General features: G+C 41.0%; 1 protein-coding gene across 4 annotated transcripts in view; it reads right to left on the reverse strand.

The window, feature by feature from the left end:
• The window catches only part of PFDN1 (prefoldin subunit 1), a 97,902-nt gene that overhangs the window by 48,599 nt on the left and 21,731 nt on the right, over window positions 1-27,572 (reverse strand). For all 4 annotated transcript variants that reach the window (XM_066272690.1, XM_066272689.1, XM_066272688.1 and 1 more), the window contains exon 3: window positions 17,606-17,690. In XM_066272690.1, the coding sequence (XP_066128787.1) occupies window positions 17,606-17,690 (85 nt within the window). The remainder of the gene's footprint in view (window positions 1-17,605; window positions 17,691-27,572) is intronic.

The raw sequence follows: 27,572 nt of genomic DNA on the forward strand, positions 1-27,572 counted from the left end.
CTAAGTGGAACAACGAATTGATGCTTCTTTCTTTCTCTCCCTCCCCCCACTTTCCCTTTCTCAAAAGAAAAAAAAATGCTGAAGCCCAGGCCAGTTGGCTCAACAGTAGAGCGTCAACCCTGCATGTGGAAGTCCTGGGTTCAATTCCTGGTCAGGGCACACAAGAGAGGCGACCATCTGCTTCTCCACTCCTCTCCCTTCTTTTCTCTATCTCTCTCTCTTCCCCTCCCACAGCCATAGCTCAATTGGTTCGAGCGCATCAACCCAGGCACTGAGGATGACTCCATGAAGCCTCCACCTCAGGCGCTGAAAACAGCTTGGTTGCAAGCATGGCCCCAGATGGGCAGAGCACTGGCCCAAGATGGAGGTTGCTGGGTAGATCCCAGTCGGGGTGCATGTGGGAGTCTATCTCTCCTCCTCTCACTTAAATTTTTAAAAAATGTTGAAATACATCAACAAACAAATGCTGGCAAGGATGTAGAGAAAAAGGAATCTTCATGCACTGTTGGTGGGAATGCAGACTAGGCAGATTGGTGCAGTCACTGTGGAAAACACTATTGAGTCTTCTCCAAAAAGTAAAAATGGAACTGCCTTTTGACCCAGCAATCCCACTTCTGGGAATATATCCTAAGAATCCCGGAACATTAATTCGAAAGAATACATGAACTGCTGTGTTCACTGCAGCACTATTTACTGTAGCCAAGATCTGGAAACAGCCTAAGTGCCCATCAGCAGATGAGTAGATTAAAATACTACGGTACATTTATACAGTGAACTACTATGTGGCCCTAAAAAAGGAAATCTTACCTCTGTGACAGCATGAGAGTATTATACTAAGTGAAATAAACCAGTCAGAGAAAGACAGGTACCATATGATTTCACTTATATGTGGAATCTAATGAACAAAATACACTAACAAACAAAATAGAAACAGACTCACAGATACAGAGAACAGACTGACAGCTGTCAGAGGGGAGGACACTGGGGGGCTGGACGAAAAAGATAAAGGCATTAAGGGGAAAAAAACACCTCAGACATACACAACAGAGTGGTGATTACCTGAGAGAAATGGCGGGGGCAGGGGCATGTAGGAAAGGGCAAAGGGAAGATAAATGGTGACAAAAGGAGCTTTGACTTTGGGTGGTGAACACAACAATACAATATGAAACAATACAATATGAGGACAATGTATTATAGATGTGTACACTGGAAACCTATATAATTTTATTAACCAATGTCACCACAATAAATTCAACAAAATGTCTTTTTTAAAAAAAGATACCTACAAACATTTAATAGTGCTTAAATATGCATACCTTTTCATATGCTTTAATATGCACACCTTACTTCTGGCCTATCTAACAATTATTGGACAAAGCCTTATGCTATGAATCTTGTTTAGTCATCCCAAAGGAATGAAAACATCAGTTGTAAGTGAAAAAGTTCACCCTTTGACACTGAAAGCATCAAAGCTTAAAAATTTTAATGTTTTACAAATATTAAAGCTTAAAAATCAGTATTTTACAATTCAGTTCAAGATCTGATCCAGCTTAAGACTTCACTACAGTACCAGAAGCTCCACCTTCCTCTCCTTTCTCCAATATCACCTGCCTTTTGTTGCCCTCGCATGCCTTCTCCAAAGAGAGAAGACTCTGCATTAGGAAGGTTTGGATTCGAACTCCAAAGACAGTCTAGGCTCTGAGTGGAAACAAGTTTTTCTTTACAGATTTCTAGAGCTGATTAAACTTAACCAAGAATGATATGTCTTGTGCTACTTATAAAGATTTTTTTCCTCAAATTTTTATTTATTGATTTTAAAGAGGAAGGGGGGGCACTGATCTGTTCCTATATGTGCCCTGACCGCGGACTGAACTGGCAACCCCATGCTTCGGAACGATGCTCTAACCTACTGAGCCATCCGGCCACGGCATGTAAAGGTTTAAGCACTACCACATATGTCATTCCACATGATTCACAGAACTCTATCATCTATAGCAGTGTTTTTCAACCAGTATTCCACGGACATGTCCAACAGAAATTTTGTGCCAGTCCACAGAAGTTAACCACCTTGATGTTGTATGAAGATTATAGACCCAATGATCTTAGTCAAATTTGCTTATGCTGAGGGTGATTTCTGCCTTAGCAGTCCCTGAAATAATTCTATTTCCATCAGTCCCCAAATATAAAAAGGTTGAAAACCACTGATCTATAGGGTATAGATAATTTTGAATACTGTGTTCTGAAGTATACATTTGAGACCCATTAGTTCAATTAGAATGATTATTTCATGAAATTAGAGAGTAAAGAAGATTGGTAACTTAAGAAATGTCTAAAAGTAAACATTCCCAAAGCCTGCATGCAGTGTCCAAGTGCTCACCTCTCAAAGCTTTAGGTAAATATTAGGATCTTCATTAACATAGGAGTTCACTACCCTCACTACCGCCCCCAAGACTCTCCCATAAAAGCAATCCATTTTTTCTCTGGTCCAAAAGTAGTCAGGTTCAGACTGTACAAAAAAAAAATGCACAAAGGAAAGGATTTCAGATAGGATGTCAGATATGAAAAATCAATATGCAACTTCAGAATATAAAAATCAATATGCACTCAAGTGAGTCAACAAAGAATGTACAACAGAACACCAGAAATGTAACTGAAAATTTGCTCCTAGTTTTGTCGCACTCCACCAGTAAACACACAGCAGGGGATACGAAAGGCATTTAAATCATTCCTTCAGTGATACTCAACAGTTTTACAAACAAGTACTAGATGGCTATCTCTGCCTTGCAGAAAGTTATTTCTATTATTAGGAAGAAGTTAAAGCACAGAGAGGTCAAGACCCAAATCCAAAAAGAACTTTATGCTGGCAAAGTGGGTTACAATTAAATGCAGGTGTACTGGAGTCACATGTATGGTTAATTTCCTCAAACAACCTGAGTCCCTCTGAGCACTGAGCTAGGGGAGAGTGCTAAACAGAAAAATTTCTTAATTCTCAAACTCCCCCATTTTAACCACCATCCTCTCCCTCTCACTCTCTCTCACATGCTACCTGCACATTCCACTGTCAAAGCCACATTAAAAGATGAACAGACCACAATCACCTGGTTAATCTCTGACACAACCACTGATCAGAGTATGCTCCTTAAGCCCCACTGCCAGCTCCATAATATAGTGGGTGGGGATATAAGCCCTATGGGGTTTAGGAAAAAGGAGAACTCAAACAATGTTCTTGTCAGCAATTTAAACAAAAAATCCATTCAATGAGAATGGCACCATGTTCCTTTTGCCCTTTCTCCCTAGGAACTAAATTAAACAGATTACAGACAGTGGCAAGAGCTAGCCTTAGAACAGCCTCCCCCTTATTTGTTATTTTTAGCAATTTAGTCCGACAACGCCCTACAACTAAACATGCCTGGAATAGCTAAAGGGAGGGGGGATTATCAGATACTACCAGCAAAAAAACACTAGTCATCACTTCCTCCAATGCTAAGAAGGAATCATTTTCCATGTCTTTATAGCATCACACACAGTGTGAGCTTTTAGAGTCTTCTATAAAAACAGAGTATGCATAAAACATCATGGAAACTGATAATGCTTCCTGACCTAGAGTATTGTTCCACTCTCACATGTGTTTTCTTAAAAACAAAAGCAGAATAAAATAAACTAAGTTGCTTTACACAAAAATTAAGAGTACAGTGCATCTGTGTCCACTTTGGAAAAATTCCTCACAAGATAATTATGTACCAAAAGAATGGTTGCATGAATAGTGATGGGAATTCAAATATTTTTATTATACTGATGGCAGTCAAGAGATTTGTTTGAAAGCAAGACAAAAATGAGGTGGCAGAAACTACTCTAATTAATCTTAACTTGCAAGACAGTATCACTAATAGATACTCTATAAATGAAATAATGTAGTAAAAATTCTGAGAAATGAATAAAATGGTAAAATAAAAATAATAAAGCCCTAAGTATATCTATCTGCATCACCAAATTAAAATACATAAAAATACATTTTAGAAAATTTAATAAGATAACACTTATAAAAATGTCCATATAGTCCATATATATTCAAGGAATTTAATAAACTTATCAACATTTTCTGAACAACAATTTTTGCCATTATTCTAAGTATCATGTATTTTATAAGAGAGTATAGAATAAAGCACCATAAATGAATATAATAATGTCTTCCTAGGTATGTTATTTTAATTTACGTATATGGAGTTAATAAGCTCTATCCAAAATTATCTCGAAAACAGGTGATGCCTAATATAAACTACCTTTAAGCCATCAAATGCACATCTCTGAGATTTCAGTAATTTAAGCAACTCCTACAAACATGTCAAAGGACGTGCTGTCACCATGTATTGCACTTTAGCTGGCAAAGCTGTAGGCAAACTAGTTTTATTTTAGCTTCAAAAATAGATTCCGGCCCTGGCTGGTTGGCTCAGTGGTAGAGCGTCGGCCTGGCATGCAGAAGTCCTGGGTTCGATTCCCGGCCAGGGCACACAGAAGTGCCCATCTGCTTCTCCACCCTTCCCCCTCTCCTTCCTCTCTGTCTCTCTCTTCCCCTCCCGCAGCCAAGGTTCCATTGGAGCAAAGATGGCCTGGGCGCTGGGGATGGCTCCTTGGCCTCTGCCCCAGGTACTAGAGTGGCTCTGGTCGCAACAGAGCGACGCCCCGGAGGGGCAGAGCATAGCCCCCTGGTGGGCAGAGCGTCGCCCCCTGGTGGGCATGCCGGGTGGATCCGGGTCGGGCGCATGCGGGAGTCTGTCTGACTGTCTCTCCCCGTTTCCAGCTTCAGAAAAAGAAAAAAAAAATTAAAATTATAAAAAAAAATAGATTCTGAGCCCTGGCCGGTTTGCTCAGTGGTAGAGCATCGGTCTGGCATGTGGAAGTCCTGGGTTCAATTCCCGGCCAGGGCACACAGGAGAAGCACCCATCTGCTTCTCCACCCTTACCCCTTCTCCTTTCTCTCTGTCTCTCTCTTCCCCTCCCACAGGCAAGGCTCCAATGGAGTAAAGTTGGCCCAGCTGCTGAGGATGGCTCTATGGCCTCTGCCTCAGGCGCTAGAATGGCTCTGGTTGCAACAGAGCATCGCCCCCTGGTAGGCATGCTGGGTGGATCCCAGTAGGGCACATGCGGGAGTCTGTCTCTCTGCCTCCCTGATCTCACTTCAGAAGAATGCCCCCCCCAATAAAATAGATTCCAATTTACTTTTTAGATTAAAGTAATGATCTGGAAATAAAAGAAATCTGATTTTTTATTTTGGCTCCCACCATCTTTTCATTTGGAGGTGGCATTCTTGCTCTTAATGTGGCAATTCATAAAAGACCAAGGTTATAGCTATAAAGTTCATAGAAGTGGCCCTAGATATCTTCTAATCCGGTGCTCTTGTTTTTACAAAAGAGGACACTGAGGCTTAAAGTAGGCAAGAGCTAGAATCCAGAACTTTTAGCTCAACAGAAGATATTTAAATAGGAATTTGGGACAATGAATGTAGACTTGGAGAACTCCATTTTATTGTTCAAACATCAATTTGCATCTCATTGTTCATAGCTGACATGCACAGTGTCCCCAATAGTACAGGTGTGGCCTTATCCACATTGAGTACTGAACAAGTCACTTCTTCTAGCCAGTATCTATTACTTAAAAAGAACTGCCCTGGCCGGTTGGCTCAGCGGTAGAGCGTCGGCCTAGCATGCAGAGGACCCGGGTTCGATTCCCAGCCAGGGCACACAGGAGAAGCGCCCATTTGCTTCTCCACCCCCCCGCCGCACCTTCCTCTCTGTCTCTCTCTTCCCCTCCCGCCGCCAAGGCTCCATTGGAGCAAGGATGGCCCGGGCGCTGGGGATGGCTCGGGTGCTGGGGATGGCTCCTTGGCCTCTGCCCCAGGCGCTAGAGTGGCTCTGGTCGAGGCAGAGTGACGCCCCGGAGGGGCAGAGCATCGCCCCCTGGTGGGAAGAGCATCGCCCCTGGTGGGTATGCCGGGTGGATCCCAGTCGGGCGCATGCGGGAGTCTGTTTGTCTCTCCCTGTTTCCAGCTTCAGAAAAAAAAAAAAAGAACTGATTTGCTGTTCAGAGTAAGAGCTGTAAGATCTCAGGTAAAGTATACTGATTAACTTTGCCTTACCATCTAGTTACAAGAGCAGGGAGGCATACAATAACATAAAAAAATATTCAAAGTCTACCTCATCAAAAGCAGTCATTCTCTAAACAGGCTGAAAATGACCAGAGGAATCTCAGGCATGGGAGGAAAGGGGGCTAAGGACAAATATTTATGGTAAGACACAGAAAAGTATAGACCACAAAAAGCATACAGTAGAGAAGACTGCCCTTTGAATGCTTCAAAGGGAGAGTGCAGTGTGGGTATTGACAAGTATTGCAAGGAAAGGAATCAAGGATGCCTGGGAATATATCCTGGAAGAAAGAATAACCAAATCAAGATGCAATAGGCTAACTCTGGGCTAAATACAATCAAGTCCTTTATCTTGATCATAAAATGAAGATGTACATCAGTGAACAGATCAAATCAAAGGAGTATGTGTGTGTAAAAGATCTGTAATATGTATTTTTCAGAGAAATAAGAAAGCCTGTCTAGTTAGTAGGGTAAATCTATTTGAATTATTTACATGTAAGTTCTCACCAGACCTGAATTATTTCTATTGAGGAAATTAAATATACCATAGAAAGTTTACATATGGGCAAATATTAGCACTTGGATCATAAGACACACACTAACCAAGGCATTCAAAATACAAGAATGGGCAAAAGTAGGTTTACAGTTGTAAGTACACAAAACACAATTTATTCTTTTCTTTTCTTTTTTCTTTTTTTTTTGTATTTTTCTGAAGCTGGAAACGGGGAGAGACAGTCAGACAGACTCCCGCATGCGCCCAACTGGGATCCACCCGGCACACCCACCAGGGGCAGCACACCCACCAGGGGCGATGCTCTGCCCACCAGGTGGCGATGCTCTGCCCCTCCGGGGCGTCGCTCTGCCTCGACCAGAGCCACTCTAGCGCCTGGGGCAGAGGTCAAGGAGCCATCCCCAGCGCCTGGGCCATCCTTGCTCCAATGGAGCCTTGGCGGCGGGAGGGGAAGAGAGAGATAGAGAGGAAGGAGGGGGGGGTGGAGAAGCAAATGGGCACTTCTCTTATGTGCCCTGGCCGGGAATCGAACCCGGGTCCCCTGCACGCCAGGCTGACGCTCTACCGCTGAGCCAACCGGCCAGGGCAAAACACAATTTATTCTTGTATTATTTATTTATATTACAACTGTAAACTTAGTTTTGCCAACCCTATGTAACCTAATAAAGAATACTCAACCAAGAAAAAAGAGCATATACGGACTTTTCAGACTCATGCCTATTTTTCTGAGAGCCACAGAGGAGGATTACACAGCTACATTAAGCCTTAAGACAACAGGACATAGAGAACATATATAGTTCACCATAAACTCTACAGTTTCCAACCATCAGTCTCTTTTAGACTTAAGTCTTAAATAACTAAAAACTATTTTAAAACAAACATCCATTTTTATAAAAGTTGAGAATGCAAATGAACTCTATAAAGAGATAAGAAGTCATATCTGAAGTCCCAATGTATGGGGCAATAAGAGAAACTCCTACTAAGACTCCCCAGGTAAAAAAAAAAACAGAAAAGAGATAAATTTACTAACTTACAACTAGTTTGTTGTTGTTTTTTAAAGGCATTCAGTGGTTCCTGGCTATCTATCGATAGCTACTACTGAAGGTGCAAAATCATCAAGCTAATTTTTAAAGTAGAGACATTGTACACTTCCCTGCAGGACTCAAACTTTCCTGGGTTGAGTTAGGAGGATATCTGAAAAAACAGCTCCCCTCAGCAAGAGGCTAAGAGGTTTAACTGTGCAAACATTCTATGAGAAAATCTTGATTTGTTAAGGGTAAAAATGGACAGTCTGGAAAGATAAATTGTGGTACATCTATATAATGGAACACTATATTAGCAACGCAAATGAACAAATCACTATCTCCAATAACATGAACGTACTTCACAAATGCAAAAGCAGCAAAGCAAAAAAATATATAGCGATTTTGTTCACACAAAGTTCAAAAACAGGCAAGTTTAAATCATGCTGTTTTGGGGACACACAGTTAGATAGTAAAACTATAGTTTAAAAAAGGAAATAATTATCTCAAAAGTTAGGGTAGCCCTGGCCGGTTGGCTCAGCGGTAGAGTGTCGGCCTAGCGTACGGAGGACCCGGGTTCGATTCCCGGCCAGGGCACACAGGAGAAGCGCCCATTTGCTTCTCCACCCCTCCGCCGCGCCTTCCTCTCTGTCTCTCTCTTCCCCTCCCACAGCCAAGGCTCCACTGGAGCAAAGATGGCCCGGGCGCTGGGGATGGCTCTGTGGCCTCTGCCTCAGGCGCTACAGTGGCTCTGGTCGCAACATGGCGACGCCCAGGATGGGCAGAGCATCGCCCCCTGGTGGGCAGAGCATTGCCCCATGCTGGGCGTGCCGGGTGGATCCCAGTCGGGCGCATGCGGGAGTCTGTCTGACTGTCTCTCCCTGTTTCCAGCTTCAGAAAAATGCAAAAAAAAAAAAAAAAAAAAAAGGGTAGCATTTGAGAGGAAGGCAGGGATGGCACTGTGATCAGGAAGGGAGGGGTGAGGAGGGGCTCTGGTGTCTTGCCAGGTTTTTGTGGCCTGGATGATTGTTATAGGTGTTTGCTTTATAATTATTGATTAAGCTATATGTATTTTAATATATATTTCTATATTTCCATAAATGCTATATTTTACTACAAAATGAATGACTAATTTTTTACTGGATCCTAAATGTTGAGCTACGCAAGCAGAGGAACTATAATATTAGGTGTGATCCTTGTTTAATGTATTACAAACATGCTATTTCTGGCTCTGCTTGCACCTGCCCTTCTCTCTTCACTGAAAACAGACAAGAATCAGTGCCTTTCATGTCGTAGGGTCCACTTAACACCACCTCCAAGGAAGCTCCCATCACATGCGTAACAGTACCAGCTCTAAAATGAAGTACTTAGGGCAAAAACTGTACACCCACCCAAGTGCCTACCAGTCACCACCCGTGCTATGGAAAAAATGACCCTCAACAGACTGAGTAAAATCACCTCAATCATGAGAACTCCTCCAAAACATTTTCTCATCAGAGTCCCAGAGCTCAGCCAACTGCAGAGCGTCACAGGCACCTCCTTTCCAGTGCTCTTGCCATGACTCTTCCTACTTGTTTTAGGAACCACTGTCTAACCAAAATTGTCATTTCTGTGAAAGAGTCAAAATTTTTAGTTTCTTAGATTTTTAGTTATATCATTGGCTGGAGAGCTATTTCACAACCCTGGGTTTGTAACTTCCTGCGTCAAAGGGGGTATTTTGCAGGCCACAATGTCCTGAGTTTCCTTATTCTTATTTTTATTCTGTCATAATTGAGCTAACCAGGGTGGTGAAAGGGATGATAGCCATGTCAAAGACACAGGAAAAGAACATGTCAACCAGTATATGAGTGTGACTAAAATACAACAAGGCTTTAGACTGAAAGCTGATGAGCCAGAAGCAAGCAGTACTTGTTTGGCCCCCACCTGGAACACGGGAGAGAACATGAGTATAGTGGTCAAAACGTGTTCAAATACATCACTGGAAATTTAGCTATCTCAGGAATTCCCAAATAATTGGGATTCATAAGGCAAGGGCTCAGAAATTGAGTTCTAGCTCATCTGAATTCTGAATCTAAGTTTCCCTAACTGCAAAAGAAATCCATTATTTCCTTATTGCCCCGCAAAAGTGAGCAAAAATATAGGATATATTTTTCACTCTATATATCTCCTCAATCAATAGGTTTTAACCCAACTTTAAGGAAAATTGAATTTTCTATTTAAAAAAATTGACTTTTTTCACTTTGTAGCAAGCTGAACATTTCAAAGAAAATTATTTTTACAAAGACTGATGTGTTCTTGGTCGGGTAGCTCAGTTGGTTGGAGCATTATCCCAGTGCCCCAGCATTGTGGGTTCAATCCCTGGTCAGGGCACATGCAGGAGACAACTAAGGAATGCATAAATGGGTGGAATGAGTCAATGTATCTTTCTATATATCCCCCTTCCTCCTCTCTCTAAAGTCAATAAGTAAAATTTTTTTTTAAAAAGACAGCTGAGACTCAGTCATAATTCCAAATCCCAATTCTAATCATATCATTTAAATAAATTATGCTTTGTACTTTTCTAATAACACATTTTATTATGTATTGCACATTCAGCCATCTTTTTATTAATATTTCTTTAAAAAATAAAATTCCCTCAATGACATAAAGAACATGGTTACTATCGTACCAAAGCCACCATTCTATATTTCCTCTTGACAAGAATTAGCATCATGATCTACTAATCACCATTAGGATGAAATGGGATTTTCCCTCCCAGAATCTGATCTATCATCTTTGCAAAAGTAAAAAATCTAAATAACATTATCATATCGTGCATCTGTTATGAAATTATTTCCTAAACATTCCCACTGAAGTGATTCTAGTCTGAAGAATAACCCAATATAGGGGTATTAAAATGTCAACATGAAGTTTTAAAAAGAAAAACAGTAAGACAACCTTTCCAAGGTTAAAACAGTACTTGTCTTTACCTTTCTAGTAAGTAATATAACTCCCTATCAAGAGGACCTGAGGGCAGGGTTATAGTATCCCCCATTGCTGCTCTGTAAGGGTCAGCACGTAAAGCCACCAACTTAAATTGACAATGTAGACACACCATAACACAGTTATCAAAAGCTAAACAAATTCTAGGTAAGCTTTGTCTTCATAAATAAAGACTAGGGGAGAAAATCTGGAGAGGGCAAACTTAAAGAACAGTAAGAATAGGGGTGAATAAAAGGGAGTCCATGACACATTAATGGAAATGAGCTCTCTAATTAGATAACCCAAACCAGACCAACACCAGATCATGGAAAAGGCTTATCCATAGTGTAATTTATATAGACATCCATAGAGTAATTTATATAGGGAGAGAGGAGGCATACACACAGTAGGCCAGGTTAACTGCTTTGATCAGAAACTGGACCTATAGATCCAGACCAAAAACAACCTTACTCCTTCAGAGATGAAAAACATGCTAAATAGTCTATGGCCATAGGCGCCCTCGAATGTGTCTGATCTTGTATGAAAAACATACTAAACAGAAACAGCCTGGTCTTTGCCTGCAGAGTTATGTATAAATTGTCCCTCCCCAATTTAATTGTAAAAAAATATGAGGGCAGAAATTAACAACGCTAATGATAATGAAATAGGATTAAGACAAAACAGGTTTGACTTGCAAGAAATACGAGGACCCAGAAGAGACTGTGTATTTGAAAGGAGGGGCAACGACTGGGAGGCCTCAGGGAAAACTACTGAGCACTCGGAATCTCTATCTAGCTTTGCAAGTAATAGGAAACCACATTTGTAATTTCTTCAACTATTGATAGCTCAATGCCCAAATCCCCACATTGTGCTATGAAACTTAGGAGAACAAGGAAAAAGCACTTAATTTAAAACTGAGGAATCAGAAAATGCTTCTCAGAAGAAATAGCCCTAAACTAAGATTATAAGAATTAATAGATGGAGCTGGTAAGAGCAGGAGGAAGAAGTTTCCAATTAGACAGAACTACTTTTACAAAGACCTGAGTAGAAACAAAGAAAACACAGCAAGTTCTAAAAGAATATTTCTGCACAACTGAAGCATACAGTGTAAGAGACGGCAGAGGAAATGAGAAAGGTGAGAAAAATAAACAGGAGTCATTTCATATAGACCTTAAAGGTATGTTAACCTAAGGTAATCAATTGTCCTCCTTTAGGGAGGACAGTCCTGCTTTTGTAAGTCCCATCCTCCCTCGAAAAGTGTCCTCCTACATGTCCTCCTTTTTGATACTGGAAGACTAATCTGTAAACGTCCATATTCGATTGATGCAGAGTCGATCCACTGCCTGTGATGTGATGTTTTGTATCTAAATGAGTAGTTTTTTCTTATAATTATTATTAAAAATTAATAGACATGTAAGCATAATTACAATATAAAATATTACAAATGTTTTTATTATGCATTTATCATATTACAGTGTATTATTGTTACAATGAATGTTTATTTTATTTATGATATTGTTTTCTTCAATTTATTTTTGTCCTTTTAATAGTAAAAAAGTTGGTCACCTTAGTTAACCAGTTTGAACTTTTAGCCTAAGAACAATGACGGATGGGTTTTACAAAGAGCAATATAACCAAATTTAACATTTTAGAATGGCCATTCTAACCTAAATATATTATTAACAGGATTGGAAGGGGGGAAACGAGATGGAAAAACCAGTTAAGATGCTACTTTGCAGATGATTGGGGCAGCTGGGTTTAAAGGTGGGGGTTAATTCTATAAGGAAATACGATTTTGTTTTTCTGTGACAGAGACAGAGAGGAGGACAGATAGGGATGGACAGGCAGGAAGTTAGAGAGATGAGAAGCAGCAATTCTTCATTGCGGCACCTTAGTTGTTCACTGGTTGCTTTCTCATATGTGCTTTGACTGGGGGGACTACAGCAGACCGAGTGATCCCTTGCTCAAGCCAGTGACCTTGGGCTCAAGCTGATGAGCCTTGCTCAAACCAGATGAGCCCACTAGCCGGCGACCTTGGAGTTTCAAACCTGGGTCCTCCACGTCCCAGTCCAATGCTCTATCCACTGCATCACTGCCTGGTCAGGCCATAAGGCAATACGATTTAATAAAGAAAAGAGAAAAGTGGTATTCAGAGATAACAATTTTCCAGAATTGATGAAAGACACTAATTCTCATATTCAGAAAACCCAAATTAATCCAAGTAGAATTAAGAAAAAAATAAACCTGACCTTTGGTGATGCAGTGGATAAAGCATCAACCTGAAATGCTGAGGTCATCGGTTCAAAACCCCAGGCTTGCCTGGTCAAAGCACATACAGGATACAACTACTACAAATTGATATTTCCGCTTTAACCCCCTTCTCTCCTTCTCTCTCTCCTCTCTCTAAAATCAGCAAATAAAATATTTAAGAAGAAAAAAAGAAAAAGACTAAATCCACATTTAAACATATTCCAGAGAAACTATAAAGCATGAAAGAAAAAGAGCATTAAAAGTAGCCAAAGAGGCCCTGGCTGGTTGGCTCAGTGGTAGAGTATTGGCCTGGTGTGCAGGAGTCCTGGATTCGAGTCCCAGCCAGGGCACACAGGAGAGGTGCCCATCTGCTTCTCTGCCCCTCCCCCTCTCCTTCCTCTCTGTCTCTCTTCCCCTCCTGCAGCGGGGGCTCCATTGGAGCAGGGTTGGCCTGGGCGCTGGGGATGGCTCCATGGCCTCTGCCTCAGGCACTAGGGTGGCCCTGGTTGCAGCTGAGCGACGCCCATCGCGACGCCCCGGACGGGTGGAGCATCGCCCCCTGGTGGGCATGCTGAGTGAATCCCGGTTGGGCGCATGCGGGAGTCTGTTTGCCTCCCTGTTTCTAACTTCAGAAGAAATATTTTTAATAAAATAAAAATAAATAAATAAATAGAAGTAGCCAAAGAGAAGTAAAAAAGAAGGAATAACACTTAAGACTGATAGATGACTTTTCAATAGCAACAATGGAAGGCAGAATTCAATGGAACATTATCTTTTGTTTGTTTGTTTTTTTCATTTTTCTGAAGCTGGAAACGGGGAGAGACAGTCAGACAGACTCCCGCATACGCCCGACCGGGATCCACCTGGCACGCCCACCAGGGGCGACGCTCTGCCCACCAGGGGGCGATGCTCTGCCCATCCTGGGCGTCGCCATGTTGCGACCAGAGCCACTCTAGCGCCTGAGGTAGAGGCCACAGAGCCATCCCCAGCACCCGGGCCATCTTTGCTCCAATGGAGCCTTGGCTGCGGGAGGGGAAGAGAGAGACAGAGACGAAAGCGCGGCGGAGGGGTGGAGAAGCAAATGGGCGCTTCTCCTGTGTGCCCTGGCCAGGAATCGAACCCGGGTCCTCCGCATGCTAGGCCGACGCTCTACCGCTGAGCCAACCGGCCAGGGCCTGGAACATTATCTTTTAAAAAGCTGAGAAAGTCCTGAATATTTAAAGCAAAATGAAACATCCTCTGAACTACACGTACAGTAATAACGAGCACTTAAAGCACCCAGGTAGTAGTTTCTAAATACCATTGCTCACTAAACTGAAAGACTAAGGAGGAACTGATAAACATCATCACAGAGGAAGACTTAAAACCTCTCTCTCAATAACTAAGCAGAAAAAAATAAGGAAGAAAATCTGAACACTACAACTAACAGTGTCTGTGTGTATGAGCGCACATGTGGGTGTGTACATATGCATACATTTCAGGCTGAAGTAACAAAGCTATAAATATGGCAGTGGAAAAGTATAGAATTGCTTCAGAGAAGACAGTCTGTAGTGGGTGATACTATTATCCATACAGGTTATGGCAACTGGGAGAACATACTAAATGCAGAGGTAGGGTAGGGTTCATGCAATAACTGAATGTTGAGGTAATAAAGAACCTACAATGGTAGGATAAATGGAAAACAAGAAATTAAATATAAACTAGATTTATATTACTAAAATGGAAAGATAAATTATGAAATGATGAAAAAGCATATATACAGAATTACTCATCACTTTTAAGTGTGCATATATGTGTATGAATATGTTTATAAAATAAAAGGGCGTTTGGAATGATACACACCACTGCAGAGGTGATATATGGGGGTGTGCAAGGAAGAAGGTTGTATTTTCATTTTATTTATTTTTTTTACTGTTTTCTTCTTTATAGTGCACTTATAGTGTTTTTATAATATAAATAATAGTAAAATGAAAGATTAAAAAGAAACAAGACAGCCTGACCAGGTGGCACAGTGGATAGTGTTAGCCTGGGACACTGAGGTTTAAAACCCTGAGGTCCCTGGCTTGAGCACAGGTTCATCTGGCTTGAGTGCAGGCTCACAGCTTGAGCGCAGGGTCGCTGGCTTGAGTATGGGATCACAGACTTGGTCGCTGGTTTGAGCCCAAAGGTTGCTGGCTTGAAGTCCAAGGTCCCTGGCTTACATAAGGGGTCACTGGCTCAACTGGAGCCCCGAGTCAAGGCACATATGAGAAAGCAATCAATGAACAACTAAAAGTGCCAGAACTATGAGTTGATGCTTCCCATCTCTCTCCCTTCCTGCCTATCCATGTCTATCTGTCTTTCTCTCTGAAAGAAAAGAAAAGAAAAGAAAAGAAAAGAAAAGAAAAGAAAAGAAAAGGGAGGGGAGGGGAGGGGAGGGGAGGGGAGGGGAGGGGAGGGGAGGGGAGGGGAGGGGAGGGGAGGGAAGGGAAGGGAAGGGAAGGGAAGGGAAGGGAAGGGAAGGGAAGGGAAGGGAAGGGAAGGGAAGGGAAGGGAAGGGAAGGGAAGGGAAGGGAAGGGAAGGGAAAAGGAGAGGAGGGAGGGAGGGAGGGAGAGGAGGGAGGGGAGGGAGGGGGGGAGGAAGAAAGAGAAAGAAAGAACGAACTTCCTAGAATAGAGGCTAGAGTTTAACTCTGCTAGTTTTTTTTTTTTTTTTGTAGCTATAGTTAGGATTTCAAACAGGTACCAACAAGCCAGCAAACCTACTTTTATTATCTGAGTTATCAGGATGCTTATTTAACCAGTACTTGCCACTTTATGAAAGAAAATGTTTTAAAAATTTCCTAGGCCTGACCAGTGGTGGCGCAGTAGATAAAGTGTCCACCTGGAATGCTGAGGTCTTAGGTTCAAATCCCTGGGCTTTCCTGGTCAAGAGACATACAGGAAGCAACTACAATTAGTATATGCTTCCTGCTTCACCCCCTTCTTTCTCACTTTACCTCTCTTTGTCTCTTTCTCTATCTCTATCCCCCCTCTCTGCAAAATCAAGAAATAAAATCTAAACAAAAAATAAATTTCCTAATACTCATCAGAACTGAATAGTATGCTAAAATCATGATCTGTAGAAATTTTATCGTGACAATTTTTAAATTGTAAAAGTTAACACATACTTGATACAATTTTTCCCCACACGGAGATTATAAGAGAATTATATACACATTATCTATCAGGACAATTTTTAGCCATATTTACCTACAGTTGCAAAATCACATTTTTTTGTTATCTACCTGAAACAGTTGTTATTGGAGTTAACATACTTTTGTTTGAAAACACTAGAGAATGTAACATCCAATCAAGAACAGCTGGGCTGACAAAAATAATAAAATAGGACACAATAACAACCTGATTATGGCAAATTAACATTTTACTTTTTTGTTTTGTTTGTTCACTTTTTTGTTTTCTTTTTACATCTTTCTAAACTACAAATCTATTACCAAGTTTAAATTATTATCAGTAGTCAAATAAAAATAAGCCTAAGTAACCTAAGACACTACCAGCTCATCCAGGCCATGCCAAGTCAGCGCCCCTGAGAAGTCCCCAGAAGGCGAGGGGGTGTCTCTTATTCAGCAGAGAGCTGAGTCAGATTCTGAACCACTGCCTCTAATAGTACTCACACAAATTAGATAAAGTGACCTATGAAGTCATTGCATCTACCCCATCAGGAAATCTTGGTCCCAAAGAAATAATAACCAGTCTTGTTGTCCAGTCCAACTTTATATACAGAAATGTACTTTTCACCAAAGCCCAAGAGTACTGGATGTATATTCTTAATGTATAAGGACATTTTAAATAAAGTCCAATTTTCCACAGATTTACTAAGCTATTCTTACCTATAATGTTTTCCCTAAAAAATAATAATAATTTGTTTTCCTCACTGGAGCACCATCCTCAGATAATTAATTATACTTGGTCCTTATCTAGAACCCAATCTATGTTAATTACATTACAATGTCTAAAAGCGACATATATCAAGATCCTTTAAAGACTATTATTCCTATCCATGCTCCTGCCCTACCACCAGAATATGCAGTGTTTAAATATATGTTGTTTGTTGTTGTTGTTTTGTTTTTAGCAAGCAAGAGACAGAGACAGAGACAGGCAGGAAGGGAGAGAGATGAGAAGCATCAACTCGTAGTTGCGTCACTTTTAGTTCTTCATTGCTTGCTTCGTATATGTGCCTTGATCAGAGGGGCTTTAGCCAAGCCAGTGACCTTGGATCATGTCTATGATCCCACACTCAAGTCAGCAACTCTGAGCTCAAGCTGGTGAGCCTGCACTCGAGCCAGATGAGCCCACATTCAAGCCAGCGACCCTGAGGTTTCTAACCTGGGTCTTCAGCACGCTGGGTTGATGCTCTGTCCATTGAACCACCACTGATCAGGTCGTTGTGTTTCTATTTTTGTTTTTTAAAAACAGATATATTCATTCAAAGGCAAGGGAGAAAATACACTCAGGATAACAGGATTCTATCTTCTTCAAAATTCTCTTTAATTTCAAAACACTGTCTATACACTGCCATAAATATGACTTGCTTGCTTCATAATTCTAACACAATTAGAAAAAAATAAAAGTAATAATGACATTACCTTAGCAGGAATATATTTTAATTTAATATGACACAATGAGATAATTACATTTTCCTAGAAGTTGACTACTTATTGTCAATATTCACTTAAAACTTACTTCCAATTCTTTAATTTTTTCTTCTGCTATTTTCTGTTTCTCTAACAGCTGATTGTGAATTACCTCCTTGGACTGAAGAATAAACCTACAAAACACAGAAAGGTTAAAGATTAAGCAACATGACCACTTTATTCATCAAAAGCTATATACCACAAATATTAAACTAAGAAAGCTAAAAGAATAATTTCCCAATTTGAGGACCAATTATATGCATTGTATACTAATGTGAGAAATTTCAGAAACCACCACAGGTTTAAGCTCTCTTGGCAGAGAAGGAATAAAAGCTTAAAAGTATATTCTGACTTCTTATCTAAGAGAATCAGTCTTCCAGTAAATTCATAGATAAAAGGAAAAAACGTAAAGGGAAAACTAAAAGAAAAGTTAACAAACAATAAAAATCCCCCATAATTTTTATTTTTCCAGTTATCTGTATCAACTTTCATCTAGATATTTTTTAACAATATTTATAAATTAAGAGTTCTCCTCCGATCTTCTTTTACTTATTTACTATTTTGTAACAGCAGTAACTCATGACCTTTTAAAGTCACAATCAAGTACTGTGTTAGGATCAATGCATTAGTGTTTATATGAGTTCCCAACACAAAAAGCACTGTATAAAGCCTAGAATCTTTTATTATTATTTCCAGAATATATAATACCTCTGAAAAGCTCAAAATGCACAAGTAGAAAATTTCAACTTTTTCCATTTTACAGTCAGGCATATTATTTACAACTGATGAGAGTGGAAATATGAGGAAGCTTTAAAAATTAACACTGAATCTGTTTTGTGACTTTATATTCATAATTCTTGCTGCAGGGAAAGGAAGAAAAAACTATTTTATAACCTCCAGTAAGTGAAGTGAAATATTTCCCTTCACCAGAACCAAGGGAAAACCTCAAATACTCAAATCTCTTTCAGGATTGTCCAACGAGGCTACAACCGATTTCAATTAAAGATTACAATCAATTAAGCAGACTGTTTCTTCTCTTTGTACATAACTTAAGTGTTTCTAACAAAGAATTAAACATCTCTTAACAAAAAGCCAAACAAGAAAACATACCAAAGTAGCAAGTAATGAAGTTTTTTCTACCAACCTCACAAAAACAGTCTCAACAGGTTCTTAGCAAGAGGGTCTATTATACATATAAGTAAAAACAGACCAGAAAGGGCAACTCTTGCTTTGCGCAGACACCTGTGAGGAAACTGCTTTCTCTGCCCCCTTCTTCATGAATATACCTTGGCACACGTATTACACTTTTTTTTTTTTTTTCATTTTTCTGAAGCTGGAAACAGGGACAGACAGTCAGACAGACTCCCGCATGCGCCCGACCGGGATCCACCCGGCACGCCCACCAGGGGTGACGCTCTGCCCACCAGGGGGCGATGCTCTGCCCATCCTGGGCGTCGCCATGTTGCGACCAGAGCCACTCTAGCGCCTGAGGCAGAGGCCACAGAGCCATCCCCAGCGCCCGGGCCATCTTTGCTCCAATGGAGCCTTGGCTGCGGGAGGGGAAGAGAGAGACAGAGAGGAAAGCGCGGCGGAGGGGTGGAGAAGCAAATGGGCGCTTCTCCTGTGTGCCCTGGCCGGGAATCGAACCCGGGTCCTCCGCACGCTAAGCCGACGCTCTACCGCTGAGCCAACCGGCCAGGGCTTATTACACTTTTTTTTTTTTTTTTTTTTTTACAGAGGCAGAGATAGGGACAGACAGGAACGGAGAGAGATGAGAAGCATCAATCATTAGTTTTTCGTTGCGCGTTGCGACTTCTTAGTTGTTCATTGATTGCTTTCTCATATGTGCCTTGACCGCGGGCCTTCAGCAGACCAAGTAACCCCTTGCTGGAGCCAGCGACCTCGGATCCAAGTTGGTGAGCTTTTTGCACAAACCAGATGAGCCCACGCTCAAGCTGGCAACCTCGGGGTCTCAAACCTGGGTCCTTGGCATCCCAGTCCGACACTCTATCCACTGCGCCACCGCCTGGTCAGGCGGCACATGTATTAATATGGTCTGGTGAACTTCTCTTTCACTCCACTAAGCCAGTGTCCTGATGTGGACTGTCCAATAAAATTTAACTGATCATCCTACTCTTCAATTTTAACTTGATCCTTTGTAAAAATCTTAGTCATATATTTACTCATATATTCATGCAAAACAAGGATTACTCTATAATCCTTTCTGTCCAAATATTCTTATTTTTAGTCCAGGAAACAGGTGCTACTTTTATAAGATTATGGTCTATAAAATATTTTTCTCAGAAATATAGATTTATGATGGTATGAAAGCATTACACATATTACATGAGATATTCAACACTTTGCTATAAAATAGACTTTATTTTAGATGACTCTGCCCACTGTAGATTAATGTCTACAGTGTTCTAAGCATGTTTAAGGTAGACTAAGCTAAGCTATAACATTTAGTAGGGAAGATGTACTAAATGCAGTTTTTTAGAATTTTTAAAAAAATTTTGTGCCTGACCTGTGGTGGCGCAGTGGATAAAGCGTCGACCTGGAAATGCTGAGGTCACCGGTTCAAAACCTGGGCTTGCCTGGTCAAGGCACATATGGGAGTTGATGCTTCCAGCTCCTCCCTCCCTTCTCTCTTTCTGTCTCTCCTCTCTCTCTCTCTCTCTTTCTCTCCTCTCTAAAATGAATGAATAAAAAATAAAATAAAAATTAAAAAAAAAATAAACAGCCGAAGACCAGATGTGATCTTTTTTTTTTTTTTTTTTTTACAGAGACAGAGAGTGAGTCATAGAGAGGGATATAGATAGAGACAGACAGACATGAACGGAGAGAGATGAGAAGCATCAATCATTAGTTTTTCATTGCGCATTGCAACACCTTAGTTGTTCATTGATTGCTTTCTCATATGTGCCTTGACCGCGGGCCTTCAGCAGACTGAGTAACCCCTTGCTTGAGCCAGCGACCTTGGGTTCAAGCTGGTGGGCTTTTGCTCAAACCAGATGAGCCCGCACTCAAGCTGGTGACCACGGGGTCTTGAACCTGGGTCCTCTGCATCCCAGTCCGATGCTCTATCCACTGCGCCACCGCCTGGTCAGGCGACCAGATGTGATCTTTAAAAAAAAAAAAAAAAAAAAAAAATTTGTTTAGAGCCTGACCAGGCAGTGATGCAGTGGATTGAGCGTCCGACTGGGATGCGGAGGACACAGGTTCAAAATCCCAAGGTCGCCGGCTTGAGTGCAGGCTCCCCAGCTTGAGCTCAGGGTCGCCGGCTTGAGTCCGAGGTCACCGGCTTGAGCAAGGGGTCACTTGCCTCGCTGTAGCCCCCCAGTCAAGGCACATATGAGAAAACAATCAATGAACAACTAAGGTGCCACAACAAAGAATTGATGCTTCTCATCTCTCTCCCTTCCTGTCTGTCTGTTCCTATCTGTCCCTCTCTCTCTCTCTCTCTGTCAAAAATAATAGTAAAAATAATCATTTTATTTAGAAATTGACTGCTTTCTCCTATGCACCTTGAGTGGAGAACTCCAACTGAGCCAGTTACCCCCTTGCTCAAGCCAGTGACCTTGAGCTCAAGCTGGCAACCTTGGGCTTCAAGCCAGTGACCTTGTGGTCATGTCTATGATCCCACGCTGAAGCTGATGATTCTGCATTCAAGCTGATGAGCCCACACTCAAGCCAGTGACTTCAGAATTTTGAACCTGGGTCCTCAGCATCCCAAGTAATGCTCTATCCACAGTGCCACTGCCTGGTCAGGCTTAAATGCATTTTCAATTTACAGTGGGTTTATCAACCATAATCTCATTTTAAACTGAAGAACATCTGTGTCGGGCACAGTATTTGAAAAGAGTTGTTTAAAACTGTAGTAAGACTCAGAGACACCATGTAAAAAGTACTAAAATCTAGGCTTATGAGTCACCAAATTATGTCATTATATGCAGGATTTTTCTAAGAAAGTCTTTTAGCCATGGAAATCATTTTCAGAGTAAAATATACATTTTTTAAAATAGCACTGATAACTGGGCAGTGAGTAGTATTCTCAAATAATAGGTCATCACACATTATCTTTATTAGTGTCTGGGAAATTTTCAAAGCTAAGATTAGAGGTCAAGTCATTACTTATGTGGCCTTTAAAAATAAAGTATCTGAACAGATACTAAATCCCTTGAGCAGAAAATAAAATTACTAGAAAGCAAGAACACTCAACAACAAAAACATGTTTTTCCATGCCCCCCCCCCCGAGGTAGCTATATCGGACTGTGCCAACCTCAAAGGTCAAAGAGGTATCTCTAAAGCTGGCCAATGTACTTATATAAGCCTAAGGACATCTGAGCAATGACAGTTTTAAACAAAGATGAATAGTCAATTCAAATGTCTACCTTAAAAAGTAGTTACATAGTCAAAATTCAAACAAAAAGATTATGGAAAATTTGGTTTAGTCCTCAAATTCAAAAATGCCAAAGATACAATCCCGGTGACCTTGGGATTTTGAACCTGTGTCCTCCGCATCCCAGTCGGACGCTCAATCCACTGCATCACCGCCTGGTCAGGCTCTAAACAAAAATTTTTTAATGGTATGGAGATTGAAAAGGGCCCAGGAAACATTTGGCTTTCTGGAAAAATTCTCTAGAAAATACTTTAAATATTATTAAAAAGGCAATTAATTATCAGACACTATTTTGAAGATAAAGGATATACCATGACAATGTAATTATGAGTCATATATCATAAATAAATATTATGTACACAGTTTCTCCAAGCAGAGAATCTCTCAGAGATCCTGCCTGATAGTTTATGGAAAGCCAAACGGCAGAAAAAAATTCTGGACTTCAGAATGTGCCACAAAGGAAAAATAAACCATGAAGAGGAAAATTATTTTTATATGACAAATTATATGGCCAGTATGTGCTTACAATACTCAGGATGACATAATCTTGACGAGAGTCACTGCTTTGTAAAAGGCCTCTGCATTGGAAATCAATGTCGCCCTGCACTGTCAACTCTCAAGGGCTTGTAGCCTGCTTTTCATTTCCTCATTTATTTGCAATTATGCCATTTGAAAAACATAATTATATGATTGCCTTTGGTTTTGTTTATTTGAGAAACATCAGAGGCTGTTCTGAATTGTCCTGCAGATTGGTACATGACTTCCTCTTTGATCATGTACCCAAAACAATCCAAGATCAGTGACAATGATGTCTTGTAACCTTTCAAAGTATGGTCATCTGGACATTCACTATTCAGAGCGATCACAATAAGCTTGAGATAGTGTATTTTGTTTGGGAGGAGAATTTTTAGAGAACATCTGAAAACATATTCTAATGGCATTCAGGGCATCTACAAATTAAGTATCACAGAAAAAGGTGAAGAATGAACTTATCTTGCAACTTTGCATCACTCCATGGGTGATAAAAACTACTTGCATGTGAACAAAATCTATATGCAAAAAAAATTTTACTCCATAATTTCTTAGCAAAAGGAAGGAAGGAAGGAACCTAATTCCCTTAGTAAGGAAGTAATTAACAAATTATGGTACATCTATACATTGAGGGCTGCTGAATGAGTAGAGACTTCTGTTTAAAGCATAATGAAGAGTAGATACCCCAAACACTTCCTGATTTAAAACATAGCCAAAAAATTCTATTTTAAACATTGTGCTGAGCAAACACAGATGAAAGATTCTATGAAGACCCAAAACGTGGTGAAATAGAGAATTCTGGAAGGTAAGAAAGCAATAAATTCCCTTTCCTGAGAAACCCCTGAGAATTTCTGCTGAATTCTAGAGACCCTGAGGATCCACAATGGCACAGAAACAGATATAAAACAAGATAAAATCTAGGGGCCATCCAGCCTGACCAGGCAGTGGCGCAGTGGATAGAGTGTCGGCCTGGGACACTGAGGACCCAGGTTCAAAACCCCAAAGTCACTGACTTGAGTGTGGGCTCACCAGCTTGAGTATGAGGTTGCCAGCTTGAGCACAGAATCATAGACATGACCCCATGATCGCTGGCTTGAGCCCATAGGTCACTGGCTTGAAGCCCAAGGTCGCTGGCTTGAGCAAGAGGTCATTCGCTCTGCTGTACCCCCTAGTTAAGGGGGGCTATGAGAAAGCAATCAATGAACTAAGGTGCCACAACTATGATGAGTTGATGCTTCTCACCTCTCTCCCTTCCTGTCTGTCTGTCTCTTTTGTATAAAAAAAGGTGTGTGTGTATATATATATCATAAAAAAACAGGACAATCACTACACTAATAAATTTTTTACTGAGGACTAACAAGCCAACAGTAAGGTAAAATAGAATCATAAAAAATAATCTAAAAGAATGCAGAAAAAGAAGGCAAAAAGAGTAAAGAATGGCCCTGGCTGGTTAGCTCAGTGGACAGAGTGTCAGCCTGGCATGTAGACAGCCCAGGCTCGATACCTGGTCAGGGCACACATGAGAAGCAACCATCTGCTTCTATCCCCCTTCCTCTCCTCCCTCTCTCCCTCTTCTACTCCTACAGCCAGTGGATTGACTGGTTCAAGCATGGGCCCCAATCGTGAGGATAACTTGGATAATTCAAGCATTGGCCCTAGACAGGGCTTGCCAGGTGGATCCCGGTCAGGAGCACATGTGAGAGTCTATCTCACCTGCTCTCACTTTAAAAAGAAACAAACAAGTAGTAAGATGGTAGACTTAAATCCAATGATAGCAATTATTGCTTGAAATATAACTGATCTAAATACACCAATAAAAAGGCAAAGGTTGTCAGACTGAATTTAAAAGCTTGACTCAACTATATGCAATCACCAAGAAATCCACTTTTAATTAAAAAAAAAAGAGAGCCTGACCTGTGGTGGCGCAGTGGGATAAAGCGTCGACCTGGAACACTGAGGTTGCCGGTTCGAAACCCTGGGCTTGCCTGGTCAAGGCACATATGGGAGTTGATGCTTCCTGCTCCTCCCCCTTCTCTCTCTCTCCCCTCTCTCTAAAAATCAATTAAAAAATCAATAAAAAAAAATAAAAAAAAAAGAGAGAGAGATTCAAAGTAAAAGCACAATCATACCCACTAGGATGGCAATAATCAAAAAGACAGATGATAACTGAGGCACATGCTGGCACACAGGGGGAAAATGTGAAGAAGGCCAGGAGAGAGGAGGAGGAAGAGGAGAAAAAGAAATGCAACGAGGGGCACAGTCAGAGAAGTCAGGGAGACGAACCAGAGACTGCAGAGCCACAGTACGCCGGAGCTGTGAGGGCGGAGCCTCAGCAGAGGCAGGAGAGGCCGGGCCTGCCCAGAATTAAAGCTCAGAGCACTGATCCAAGCACATGCGCCCGCTTTGAATTTACTGGGCACATCCACTTCACCGTTCTTCTCAAGTGCACATGGAACATTTTCCCAGATAAATCATATGTTAGGCCACAAAAGAAGTCTTACTGAATTAGACTAAAGAAGATTAAAATCATATCAAGCATCTTTTCCAACAACTAGAAATTAATGACACAACACACACAAAAAGGAAAATTCACAAATAGTGGAGATTAGACAACATGCTACTAAACAACCAATGAGACAAAGAAGAAATGGGTCAAACTGATGGGTCAAAGAAGAAATCAAAAAAAAAATTAAAGAGAAATAAAAAAAAATACCTTGAGACAAATAAGAATGGAAATGTAACATCAAACTTTATGGGAAGGCCTGACCAGGCAGTGGTGCAGTGGATAGAGCGTCGGACTGGGATGCAGAAGACACAGGATCGAGAACCCAAGGTCACCAGCTTGAGCGTGGGCTCATCTGATTTGAGCAAAAGCCCACCAGCTTGAACCTAAGGTCGCTGGCTCCAGCAGGGGGCTGTTCAGTCTGCTGAAGGTCCGCAGTCAAGGCACATATGAGAGGGCAGTCAATGAACAACTAAGGTGTTGCAACATGCAATGAAAAAAAACTAATGATTGATGCTTCTCATCTCTCTCCATTCCTGTCTGTCCCTGTCTATCCCTCTCTCTGACTCACTCTCTGTCTCTGTAAAAAAAAAAAAAAAAAAAAAATTATGGGAAGCAGTTCTAAGAGGTAAGTTCAGTGATAAATGCCTCAAGAAACAAGAAAAGTCTCGAACAACCTAACTTTACACCTAAAGGAACTAGAAAAATAACAACACAGGAAATCCAAAGTTAGTAGAAGAAGGAAATAAAGATTAGACCAGAAATAAATCAAACAGAGACTAAAAAAATTAGAAACTATCAATAAAACTAAGAACTGGTTTTTTGAAAAGGTAAACAAAACTGACAATCCTTCAGGTAGACTACCCAAGAAAAAAGAAAGAAAACTAAAATAAATAAAATCAGAAATGAAAGGGAGATACTACAGCTGATGTCACAGAAACACAAAGGGTAATAAGACACTACTACCATGTTTCCCCAAAAATAAGACAGTGTCTTACATTAATTTTTGCTCCTAAAGACGCGCTAGGTCTTATTTTCAGGGGATGTCTTACTTTTCCATGAACAAGAATTCACATTTATTGTTAAACAAAAAATCAACATTTATTAATATACTGTAGTCATGTCATCACAAACATCAGCATAACCAGCCAAACTCTGAAGTCCATCAGGAATTTCTTGTGACTCTATGTCCACATACAACAATCTACCCTGTTTCCCCGAAAATAAGACAGTGTCTTATATTATACATAATTTTTGCTCCTAAAGACGTGCTAGGTCTTATTTTCAGAGGAGGCCTTATATTTCTAAGCTTGAAAAAAATTGCACTAGGTCTTATTTTCAGGGAAATGGTATAAACAAGTACACACCAACAAATCTTACTAGAATGGATAAATCTCTAAAAACATACAACCTACCAAGACCGAGCTTTAAATAAATAAAAAGTTTTAATAGACAAATGACTAGGAAGGAGATTGAATCAGTAATCAAAAATCTCCCAACTAGAAAAATATAGGGACAGTTTGTTACACTGGTGAATTGTACCAACATTTAAATAATTAACATTGTTGAGGTCACCAGTTTGAAACCCCAGGCTTGTCCATCAAGGCACATACGAGAAGCAATTACTACGAGCTGATGCTTCCTGCTCTACCCCACCCCTATTTTCTCTCTCCCTCTCCTCTCTCTAAAAGAATAAATAAATAAAAAATAATACCAATTCTTCTCAACTCTTCCTCCAAAGAGAGAAGAGGCAGGAACTCTTCCAAACTCATTTTACAAAACCAGCATTACCCACAGAAGGATGCCACAAGAAAATTACAAGCCAATATCCCTGATGAACATAGATGCAAAAATCCTCATCAAACTGAATTCACCAATATATTTAAATAATCATAATGGGACTTATTCCAGCGAAGCATGAATGGTTCAACATCTTAAAATCAATCATCATAGGCCCTGGCCGGTTGGCTCAGTGGTAGAGCGTCGGCCTGGTGTGCAGGGGTCCCGGGTTCGATTCCCAGCCAGGGCACACAGGAGAAGCGCCCATCTGCTTCTCCACCCCTCCCCCTCTCCTTCCTCTCTGTCTCTCTCTTCCCTTCCCGCAGCCAAGGCTCCATTGGAGCAAAGATGGCCCGGGCGCTGGGGATGGCTCCTTGGCCTCTGCCCCAGGCCCTAGAGTGGCTCTGGTCGTGACAGAGCCACGCCCCGAAGGGGCAGAGCATCGCCCCTGGTGGGCAGAACGCCGCCTCCTGGTGGGCGTGCCGGGTGGATCCCGGTCGGGCGCATGCGGGAGTCTGTCTGACTGTCTCTCCCCGTTTCCAGCTTCAGAAAAAAAAAAAAAAAATCAATCATCATACACTCTATCAACAAAATGAAGGATAGCCTGGTTTGTGGTGGCGCAATGGATAGTGTCAACCTGGAACACCAGGTCAAGGCACATACAACAAGCAATCAATGAAAAATTAAAATGAAGCAACTATGAATTGATCCTTTTCATTCCTTCCCCCACCCTCTGTAAAATTAATAAATAAAATCTTTTTTTTAAATGAAGGATAAAAACCATTGAATCATCTCAATAGA

Source organism: Saccopteryx bilineata, chromosome 4 (assembly GCF_036850765.1).
Source record: "Saccopteryx bilineata isolate mSacBil1 chromosome 4, mSacBil1_pri_phased_curated, whole genome shotgun sequence".
NCBI classification, from domain to species: Eukaryota; Metazoa; Chordata; class Mammalia; order Chiroptera; family Emballonuridae; genus Saccopteryx; species Saccopteryx bilineata.